The following is a 12,132-nucleotide window of genomic DNA, read 5'->3' as shown; positions in this document are numbered from 1 at the left end:
ACTGTGAACTTATCCTTTTGTCCTATTTCTTACTAAGATGCTCTCAGTGCAATATGTCTATAGGAAATATAGAACTGCTCAGAACTGCTAGAAGTGCTGATATAATAACAAGGGAGCGCTATTCTATTCTAAACATCCGTATGTTTACACCGTACCTCTGATTGTAGGATACTTAGCGTTTGTGACTGGACACTCACATTGCAAACACTAATTAAAGAGCTGAACAAATTTTGTTCTTCAGTGTTAACACTGAAAGGAAAAACACAGCGTGCTACAATTATACTGGACAGTAATTTAAGCAGCAATAGACTACTCAACCCCCCCACTAGACACACACACTCGCACACACACACACAAACACACACACTCGCCTCATTCCTTCACTCAGAGATCACTCCTCTCTGTGGTTGCCATAGTAATCCCGAAGCCAATAACACCTTGAAATCTTTCCTCCTTGAAGTCAAGGAAGCTGGGGATGAAAATTGCCCCAATCAAATTTGCCCTTCAGAGTATAGGTTTTCATTGATGCAGCAGTGTCACATACAGGACCTGCACCCATTCCCAGACCCCCATCCTCCACCCTACTCAGGAGAAGACAGCATTATAAATCAATTTACAAGCTGTGAGAGACATTCGGCAGAAGATGGAAATGAACAATGGCACATGAAGGATATTGGAAAACATTTTCTTGCCGCCACGGCAAGTGGGTGTAGGCAGTGGAAGCGTCTCATGTGCAGTTGGAAAAGGAAACCTAATAGTATTTTCGCGTGTGCATGTGTGTGCGATGAATTAGTGGCAGGGAGGAGAGAGGAAGGGGATTTGTATGAGTGTGAGATCCTGTGCGGATAAAATGTGATGAATAATAAATAGTGGAAATGTTCAGTCATAGAAGGAAAAGTTATTTTGGGTAACTCAATTGTTGAAAGAGGTGGTGACAAAAAAAAAAAAGTGCTTTCACTTCTGATAAACCATCCATCAGATTTACATCAGCTTTCATGAGTGCATATATGTACAGTATGCAAGAGTGCTGTGATGTTGGTTCTGTGGATTTATGGAGTTGAATGATTTGGAGATTATCACCTCATTTGACTGCCAGAAATTCAAAAGCTGAATCTATTCAGCACATGAGGTCAGAGCACAGGGTTTCAGCCACATGTTAGCCCTTTTCACACATAGATGACAAGACGGAAATGTTCCTGAGTGCATGTGTAAATAGTGAAAATCATTTGCTGTGCCTGAAAGGTTATCCCAGTAATTTACTAGGAATTACATGTGAAAGAGGCTTTAGACACTTTTTGTCTCATAGGATCGAATCTGTGAGCACCACGCTGTGCTGCCAACTGGCCAACCTGTTGATTTTTTACATTTGAAGCTGTTCAACTTCAAGTTCAACTTTAAAGACAAATATTTTATTTTTGCATTTTTAGCCACGCAAGTTGGTCAGTTGGTCAATCCACTACTTTGGTCCAGAGTGAAACATCAACTATTGGATGGGTTGACATGAGGTTCTGAACAGATATTCATAGTCTCCAAAGGATGAAACCTACTTTGGTTTCCTTTACTTTACATTTACTGTAGAGCCATCATGGTTGACTTTGTGGTTCTGATGGAAAGGTCTCAACATGGATGGATTGCCATGAATTTTGGTAAAGACATTCATTTTCCCTCAGGATGAATTGTAATAACTTTGGTGATCCTCTGACTTTTCCTTCAGCACCACCATCAGTGTGTCTTTTGGTTTATGAACACATTCTTGCAACATTAACTAACTATTTTGTGTTTAATGCTAATCAACAAATGCACGCTAACATGCTAAACTAAGATGGTAAATGTGGTCAAAATTACACCTGCTAAACTCTAAAGCCTTTTTTTTATCACTTGGGGGCAGCAGAACAACCTGTAAACACATTACAATGTGAATAAGAGTTGTGTTTGTAACTAAATATCTGGCTCTTTAGCTGCTAAACGCTTCACTATGTTCATCAGCTAGTTGCTAATTTTGTCTGTCTGCTGTTAAGTGCTGGGAAGGCAGCGTGCAATGTTTTTTTCAGAGCTTTTTGTCCGAAACAGTTGAGCTGTATTGCTTAGTCAGTAGACAGAAAATTAATCTGGAACTATTTTGATAATTGATTAATTGTTTTCAGTCATTTTTTAAAGAAAAAATGCCAAAATTCTCTGATTTCCGCTTCTAAAATGTGAACATTTTCTGGTTTCTTTTCTCTTCTATGACAGTAAAATCAGTATCATTGGGCTGTTGGTCGACACAAAACAAGACATCTGAGGACGTCACCTCGGGAATATGGGGAAACATTTTTCACTATTTTCTGATATTTTTTAGACCAAACGAATAATTGATTAATCGAGGAAATAATTGACAGATTAATCAATAATGAAAATAATCATTAGTTGCGGCCCTAAAAAACATCGGCTGCATCTGTTTTGCAGGAGCAGCGTTCATGAGAGCAGTGAGACTGCGACAAAACAGTAACGTTGTGGGTTGTAAAACCAATACAATGAGCTGAAAGAGTAGAACTGCAAAGTCGGGTGATAATTCTCCGTGGGTTTGTCACTTCAAGCAACACCTTTCACATAACATATAGTCACATGAGCCATTATCGATATAACAATATAAATTAATGCAGCTTTAAAGATGTTTTTTTAAAAAGTGAAATATGCATGCAGAGGAATAGAAATGTGACACTGGCAGCAGTTATTACCGGTTTTTCCCTGATGGGTAACAGCTCCTGTCTCCTCCCGCCTCCCACGCATTTCCTCTCTAAACAGGCAGCACCAAGAATGACTCCTCCCTGAGGCTAATGGTGATGGTGCAGTATTTTTAACCTGTGAGTTAATGACAGCAAGCAGTGATGAGGTGCTTACCGTCGCTGCTTGTGTATGCTATTAATGCTAATTTAGGGCAGAAGAGGGACAAGGGTTGAGAAGGACACGAGGCCTGAAAACTCAGTTTGATAATGGGATTTTAGGTGGGAGGATGTCATTAACAAGACTTTGGGTTATTCTGAGGGAGCAAGAGTGTCACATTACTGTGGTGAATCAAGTAATTAGAAAGACAGAAAGGACAGCGGCAGAGCAGCTAGAGTTGAGGGAACGTGGCAATGATGCTCTCCTGACTGAAACTGTTGAGAATTTACTCAGAGAGGCAAGTCGTAAGAGCCACAACCTCTCAGTACATGGTTGTTGTTACCTAAAACAGGTCATTGAAACAGAAGAATTCAATTTTTGAATGTTGATTTTGGTCACATTTAACCTGGAACACTCTCTGTGTATAAACGTTTTGTATCAGCTGCACAAAAAAAAATATTCTGGGTCACTTTCAGAAAAGTCATAACATTTCAGGCAAAATAAAGAGTGTTCAGTGTGTTCAGTGTGTTTTTATTGTTCTCAAATGTAAAGATGGTTCAAATTTGACCTGAACAGTTTGTAAGGGTTAGTATTGAAAAGAAATTAATCACACTAGATCATTTATTTAGTCTGATTTAACCTTTGGATGGATACGGTACAGTAACCTATTGGTAACCAATTGAATCAATTGATATTGGTGGCCAGTACAGGCGGTGAGCAACAGTTCACACGTCTAGACATTCGTAACAGAAGAGTCTGGCAAAAGGCAAACAAATTGTCAGGGATACTTATATTTAATACTGAATTTCATATGACTTGAAATAACATAATTTTAAATAGAAAACAATGGATCCGTACATGTCACTGTACAAACCTCAATATTAAAGTTTTAAAAGCTATGAGTTAGAAAAAATATCTTCCTCAGACCATCTTAAAATTTCTGTGAAAGTGCCCTAAAAAAGATCATTTTTGTGGCATTTACATCACATAGTTTCTAGAAAAAGGGCAGAAAATGTAGGGAAAGGAGTTGTGACAAGCGTTAAGAGAGTTAAGCACAAGGTAACTGGAGCCCAAATGATACACTAACAGACCAATATTGGCTTACTACAGATATATTGTCACTTTGAAGATGTTGGCAGTAAACAGCAGCAATAAATGTTTGATAGGTTCTATCTTGATGCATTTTTGTCCTACATTCTTATTAATTCAAGTGAAATATATTGTTATATCGGTATTCTAATAATTTCTAAAGTTTACTGTTTAGTATGTAATGTTATATTTACTTTTGCAAATATCATTGATAATAAACTTTATTGTTCAACTGTGAAATATTCTGACCTAATACATCTTTATCTAATTTGAGGGATACTTGATGTACTTTTATAAAGCAAAACAATATTAATCAATATATCATTGTCAAATGTTTATTATTCTCAAACATCAATAATATATTGACTTCAAATATCCTCCATTTCCTGTATACACTGATTAATCACAAATCAATAACGACATAAGCAGTAATGCTGTGGAACTTTTCCTTTAATTAAAGTATTTCACACAACAGCAACAGCACATGGAAACCAGCTCCTATTGTTTATCTAAGTCTGGAGAGAAATTAAAGATTTCAGTGTCAAGTATCGGACCGGCACTTTTCAGTTTCATTTTTCAGAGTGAACCTGTCAAGACAGGAAGACTTAAGAGACACTTCAGTATACGCTATATACAGTATATATATATATATATATATAAAAACTCAAGGAAATAAATGTGACTGTCAACAAAAAGCAATACCCAACATCACTCGCAGTCTCTCTCTCTCACACACACACACACATAAACACACAGGAATTGATGCTTTCCTCAACTCTCATTTTAAATGTTATCAGTCAAACCTCTTCGCCCTGTGTACCTAATTAAACAGCTATTGAGTGCAGGGATAGAAGGACTGATTTTCACCACAGCAGCAGGCTGGATGATGGGAAAGTTAATTCAGATAATTCCTCTGTGGACACTTTGGCCCAAAGTGAAATGTCTTGATGACTTTTGGATGGATTGCTATACAATTTGGTGAAGTCATTCATAGTCCGCAGAGGATAAATCCTGATGACTTTGGTGGTCGATTGAACTGGTAAAAATTCCCACCTGTCCAACATGTCAGAATGATGTCAGAACACCTTTAAAAGAGTAGTTTGACATTTTGGGAAATACTTTGTAACTGTTTCTTGGTGATCAGCGTCCAGGCGCAGTGATTCCTGGAGACTCCACTGGTTGCAACCTCGCAGGGAAGTAACAGTGCCCGACCAATCATCACCAAGAAACTTATTTTTACATTTTGGTTTGTGTAATGATTAAGAAAACAAGATAACATGTATTGATTGGTGAGTTTTTAGGTATTTTTGAACTTTTGAGTGAGTCAGGCTAACTGTTTCACATTACTTTTACTGTTTTTATACTAAATTACGCTAATTTCCAACTGGCTGTAGCTTCATGTTAACATGGACATGAATGTGATATCAATCTTCTCATCTAACTCTCAGCAATTGCAAATTACTCCAAATAACTGTCTGTTCTGTGAAAATGTACGACTGAATTCCCATCAGCCTCAGCAGCACTTTGAAGTTGATGCATCCACAGCATGCTAACAGTAGCAAGAGCCAGTGATGGAGGTTGAGCTGAGCCAAACACACTTAGTCTTAAAATATCCACTATACAGGATGAACCCTTTTGATTAGATTTACATAACAACATGGCCTTTCCTCTGGCACTAATCTTTTGCTCACTAAGGATCAAAGTTACTTCTTAATTTTTAATTTTGCGACCATTAAAGCTTGACACCCTGCTACAATGTCTATTGTTGTGTTAAACAGGGCAGAGCATATGTTGTAAAACAACTGTTTATGTAATATATTAAATATATATATACACACACACATTCAATAAATCCCCTGTTCACAGCTGGAAAAAGAGACACAACTTAACTCTACTGCATTCTCAAATGTGAAACATAAAGTGTACATTTTCTTCCACAGTCTTTGTCTTCTTTCTTTTTCGAAACCATTCACAAAAAAGAGAAAGTGAAACTCTGAGTCCAAGATGAGTTTATCAGATGTTTACCTGTCGATTTTCAAATACACTGGAAGCTTGTGGTAAAGCTTTAGTCAAAGGAAGTCAAGAGTAAGAGACATTAAACTTAATTTTCCTTTAGAATATATTATTTCTTCAGAGAGGTTACTGATAACATTGTTCTTATCACACATTACCAAAATGTTCACCACTGGCAGTATGAGTATGAATCTGTGACGAGGCCACATTTTGACTGAAGTCAGTGCAGCCAGAAGTGGTCAGATAACTGTTTATTGTTTTTCGCTCGTCTTGTCAACTCTATCAAAGCCACATGAAAACAGTCAAAGCAGTAAGTTATAAAAATAGGACTCAGTTGGACAAAATCTGTCGAACACATCACCCATATCTCAGGTGTATTATTATAAACATTAACGTTGGCAGCAAAACCTCCTCTAGAATCAGAGCACAAGGCGACTCACTAGTTGCACAATAAGAATCTACTGACGTTTAGTACTGACACATACTTAAGTCATGCTAGAAGAAACCTCAGAGAGGGTTTGGTAACAACAGGGTTGAGTACAATTTAGGAAGTTTTGAGTAGAAAATACAATAACTGTACGAGCAGGCACTGTATGTTTGCACACAAAGCCAAGTATGCAACAGGGATTACAACAGATCACTGACTTTCACACCATAACAAAGTCAACCAGCAGTGTCACTTTATATAAAGTATATAGAGCATATTAATAGCAGTGCTACAAATGAGCTACAAACACCAGGTAAGAGTAATCCTCGTAGAATGAAATTGAAGCTTTGAGGCAATGTGTAAGAAACCTCAGTAATTTGCATCACTCTGATGTCTCTGACTTCTTTTCTCTCTTTACAGTCACTCTCTTCCGCTGAGCACTCGAGGCTGCAATCATATGCAATTTCTTTGAATTCCTCAGAAGGACAGCAGAGTACACAAAGAGAAGAGAGGGCTGCTGTTCGTGTCAAAAGACATAATATTGTTTTCCTTGTTGCCTCATTTTCTGTATTTCTCTCTTGAGATTTCTGCCTCTCCTAGGTGATTAAAATGCCTCTCATCAGCAGTCATTTGCTGGTGCATAATTGGCATTTTGCTGACAATTGTAGAAACTAGTACATATATAGTTGTATACAGTACAAATTCAACACACGTATTAATTCTTTTCAAACAATCCATAGTCATTTTACAAAATACTACATGTTGTACATAGAAAATTAACAGCTTTGGACAAAATGTCATGCTAATAATCAAATCACACACACTCTTTTTCTCTCTCACACATAGTAAGGCTTTAGGGTTTCATAAAACTTTGAGCATGTCATGCAAACGCCAGTGTGTCCTTGACATATTCATGCCATGCAACTGGTACTCTGCACTGTGACACCAGTGCTCTCTTCTTCTCTCATATGAGACATTTAATACATGTACATGCACACAAGTATTTGTCCACTGCCAATACTGTGACTAAGGCAACAGCCTGGTTGCATAAATTGACTGTTAAATTTACATGGCTGACATATTTACTTTGATTACACAGTAAAAAGGATGGGACCTTTAATAACCTTGAACAGCCAGAATTCTGCATGCCTACCAGGGATACTTCTGTTAAAATTAAAATGCCACCCTTCACTTTAGAAGAAAGATTATTTAAATTCAAGAGTTTGACATGTTTGACTGAATGTTTGAGTGAAGCAGAGTGGGAAGAAATGTTAAGATCTTTCATGTGTCTGTGTGACTGAGTGCAAAGTTATAACTGCCCCTGTATTCATGGTGTTGAGATGTTGAGAATCTAATACTCGCCAACTGGCCTGAATGCAGAGTAAAGATATTGGTGTACTAAGCCCATTGCCCAGTTGCACAAGATTTAATCGAGATGCCCACAGTGGATGAGGCATACGTGACAGACAGGCTGCAGCTGGAACGTCCATGCATATATATACAGTACCAGTCAAAAGTTTGGACACACTTCATTCAAGTGAACGGGAAGGTGTGTCCAATTTCTAATTTTTCATTCCATTCATTCCACATACACTAACTCACTGAGCTGACAATCATGCAGTAAAGATGTAAGTGGTGGCCATCAAAGAGCACTGCCTACATTTCTGTCTATGACTGAGCTCTAAAAACCACATTTTTATAAAACAAGTAAAGAAATCTGCCGGTTTCCAATAAAAATCAATCCTCTTTCAAGATTTTTCTATATATTAGTGCCTGAATGTTGCAAAAGAGTCAATAAAAATTAAACTTGATTTTACTTTTAATGCTTTACTTGAAGTTAATTTGCATTGGAAATATTCTTACTGCACAGACAGATTTTTTGAATGTGTTTAAAGATAAATAAACCTAAAGGTACCATGTGGAGTTTTTGACCACTAGCAGTGGTCTGGAGCAATGTTTTTATGAGTGCCCCCCCCCCCCCCCCTTTTGTGTTGTGCATGTGCATCTGAATACACAATACAAAAACAACTGTCTGTTGATTGACAGCTAGTGGTGGTAATGCACCATTAAACTTAGCAATGTGCCAACAAAAGCAGTGAAGAAGAAGACTGTTATCAAACAAAAATGGATGTAAACACAGCATGATTTAAAATATTAAAAAAATGTTTTATGAGGAAGAGAATGAATTCAACATGTTTGTTAGATCTGAATGTAAGTTCATTCACAAGAAAACTCCACAGGGAACCTTTAAGTACTAAATTATAGACAAAGGGTAGAGATTTTTTAACTAAATTTATGTTACTGGAGTTTTTACTTTCTAATAAATGAGAACATGATTACCCTATCAGAATCAGATCAATCTCATTATAATTCTATTTGTGTTGTGCATGTAAATGTGACTATTGTGCCTGCTGTGTTTGTGCCTCACCCTCCACTGTGAGGGGTGGGCCATGGCAACTGGGATCAAAGGGTCATTTGCACATCAGGATGTAGTGCCACTTCAAAGCACGCGCTGATTCACAAAAGCATCTTTGTACTGAACACACGGCACAGCGTCGAATTGCCTCCTGTGCTGCTGTGGATTTATGTCACATTACAATAATAAAACCATGCCACATGAAACGTACACAGTGCAGGCAGGGACACAGACGGGCTGATGCACAGGTGTCGTCCAACCTTTGAACCAGACCTGGCTGAAGAAGTTGGCTGAGAGACATGTCCAGGAAAAAAAAAAAACCTTTCATATGCAAAATTCATCTGCTGCTGTTGAGCCCAGCTTGGTGTAATGAGCATTCGTTATTAGGAGAAGGAACCAGGCAAATCTCGACCACCGTAAATCCCTCATCTGTCCATGAACATCAAGAAGTTTATTTTCTGAGCTTCGGCTCTTTTTTAGATCTCAGAATAAAGCATCTTCTCCTTTGAGGAATTTGTTTCACTTCTTGGAAACTGTTCATTTTCCTTTCCCTTTATCTTCGTGTTTCATCTATAAAAACAGTGGATTGTATAGAAACCAGTGCAAACATCTAGTATAACTTTCAATCAGTGTCCTTGGTTTTTGCCACCTTTGACCTCCAGGTCTTGTGGCTTTAGAGCCCCGCGAGCAGCTTTGTTAGCGGCACCTCTCGCTCTCCCAGCAGTGTGTCCCTCTTGAGGCTGGTGCCTTTGTTTACCACCTTGAACTTCACTGACAGGTTCTTCACCTGCACCGAGCTTATCGAGTCAAAGAAGAAGTCCTCGTTGAAGACGGGGTTGCGGCTGTTCTTGATGATGTTGCTCCTTTGCTTCTGCAGCTTGCCTGGGTTCAGGTAGACGGACACGCAGCAGTTGATGCTCTTGATGTCAAAGTGCTTGTCATAAAGATTCTCCGCTGCCAGGACTCGGATGAGCAGGCGGGAGGTGCTGGCGTCGTAGTTGGCGCTGATCCTCACCGACCCGCCTTTGTGCAGGTTGATGGTGTGCTCCCGATGCAGCCCGTGGTCTGACGCTCCTGCACCACCGTGGAAGGAGGGGACGTGCAGACGTCGCTGAATGTTGGGGCTTGGCTCGGCCGAGCTGCACTCGTCAGTTGAGAGGGAGCTGTGGCGAGCGAATGTCCGCTTGGCTTTGACCACCTTTGCCTGCGTCTCATGGGTAAAGATCTTGAGCAGAGAGGCGGAGCGGGAGAGCAGAGGAGAGCTGAAGGGAGAGGACTCGGCTGAGGAGCAGGTGTCACTTTCCCCGCCGCTGAAGTATCGATACGGATTCATGTGAGAAGTGCTGAAGTCAGCTGGATTCAGATGGTTTCCTCCTTCGCTGCCTTTCCCTGGAGTCTTCCTCTGGGTGTTTGGGGAGGTGATGGGACTGGAAATGTCGCAGTGGAATAGTGACTCTTTACGGCGGGTATGGGGGCTTTCCTTCAAGGTTGCAAAGCCATATGAGGTTTGGGTCTTGGGAACATAAGGTAGGGACATGGCTGTCTGTGACCCGGGGTCTGCATTGGTGTCTCCAGCCACAACATCATCAGCGCTCTCTATCTGTATGATGTGGCGGTTTGCCGCTCTCAACAAGTTCTTGGTGTCTCCTGCAATCTTGGCTACTAGACGCGGGCTTCTTGGGCTGCTGATCTTCTTCCCGCTGCCAATGGTTTGTTCTGAAGTGGAAGGTTGCAATCCCTCATTGGGCTTCACGATCGGAATCTCGGGCTCTGGAGGGCAGCTGACCAGCTTCGGTGGGATGAAAAAGTCTGGGATCTTGTCAGGGGTTAGGACGTTGCTGTAGGCTGGCGCAACGCCTTTCTTGTCTCCATTCTCGCCCTGTCGCAGCACACCGGTCTCCACCGACCCGCGGATCTTATCCAGAACCCACATGGTCCCACCAGACAGTGGGGTGTGTGGGCGTGTGAAGTCGATGCAGTCAGGTGTATCTGCAATTAATAACACACAGGGAGGAGGTGTAAATGATCAGATGATGGTTAGTCCACAGGGAGGAGAGAGAAAAAAATAACACCTCTGTGTCGTAGCTCCAAGGTGCAAATGCTGTCTAGGAAACCTCAAGAATTTAAAGGATTAAGAGTGAAATAACACCACTGAATCTGAGCTCTTGACTGGAGAAGTTATGTAGTAAAAACTCAAAGATATATACTATATATATATAAAAGAGCTTTATATAAAGAAGTCCACTGTAGGCTGCTTACATTCAAGGACATGGACTAATAGCCAACAGATCCTAAAAGTATACTATGCAGGACAATGTATAGACTCATACAAAAATAATCCCTCTCAATCATCACTTATGACCCACTAGAAGTGTGTGGTGGTGTATGTATCAGCTGGGACCCTGCACTCTGCCTGTATTTTCTTATTATTTTGCTGTGTTTCAGATGTTTCTAGGCTTCAGCCTTTGGGCAGTGGGTATGTAGCCACCAGCCAATAACAGCACGCAGGGTGTGAGGTCAGGACTGGTAGTGTAGTGACCAGGTTACATCGTTGTCTCCGTCTCTCTCCTCTGCTCTGCTCTGCTCTCTGTCTCTGTGTCATGGATGTATAAAGAGTTGCAGGTCTGCGTGTCTGCTTGACCGAGGGCGGGGCTGAGCACACACACACACTCACATATACACACACCCTTGCAGAGCAGAGAGGCCACACTGGACAGGATGAAACTGCACTTCGGCTGCATTCAGACAAAATCCAGCAATGCGACACCTTTCCGCAGGGTTGTGCAAATGTGTGGGCGTGTTTATTTGTGCTTTAGAATGTAACCGCTGTGAAACAATCAGAAAATAAAGTTTTATTATATCTGATTCACGGCTTTGTTCTCGCCAACACTGCTCGCTCTCTTCATTCACTTTCTAGTTCTCTCAACCACCGCTACTCTCTCTCTCTGTCTCTGTTTCTGTCTCTGTCTCTCTCTCTCTCTCTCTCTCTCTCTATCTATCTATCTTTCACTTGCTCACTCCCTGAACCGGAGGAGGGGCCAACTTTGAATGTTGTGTGTTTACAAACACCAACAGACAAGTCCTGTATAGTATGCCTTTAATAAGCAGCAATGTGAAATCTTAACAAATGATAGAAAATCAACCAGAATTCAACTATATTACAATATACAAAAAACAATTGATTTTAGACAGCAGAGTGGCTTAATTGATTGGTAGTATAAGTATGGAGTCAATGGGAATAGATTAAGATCAAAGCTGGAGCTATTTTACTATTTCCATATGATTCTCAATGTTTATAAGGACAAAATCTAAAGTCACACTTTTT

At 40.2% G+C, this 12,132-nt stretch overlaps 1 protein-coding gene across 1 annotated transcript; it reads right to left on the bottom strand.

The window, feature by feature from the left end:
- Nucleotides 1-4,396: 4,396 nt before the first annotated feature.
- Nucleotides 4,397-10,790, bottom strand: LOC137187853 (C2 calcium-dependent domain-containing protein 4C). The gene has a single exon (XM_067597081.1). It carries the CDS (start codon nucleotides 10,738-10,740, stop codon nucleotides 9,481-9,483), a length of 1,260 nt encoding a protein of 419 aa, XP_067453182.1. The 5' UTR covers nucleotides 10,741-10,790; the 3' UTR covers nucleotides 4,397-9,480.
- Nucleotides 10,791-12,132: the final 1,342 nt, after the last annotated feature.

The sequence above is a fragment of the Thunnus thynnus genome, chromosome 8 (genome assembly GCF_963924715.1).
Source record: "Thunnus thynnus chromosome 8, fThuThy2.1, whole genome shotgun sequence".
NCBI lineage: Eukaryota > Metazoa > Chordata > Actinopteri > Scombriformes > Scombridae > Thunnus > Thunnus thynnus.
Note: the sequence above shows the minus strand (reverse complement) of the source record. Positions and strands in the feature narration are given on the sequence as shown.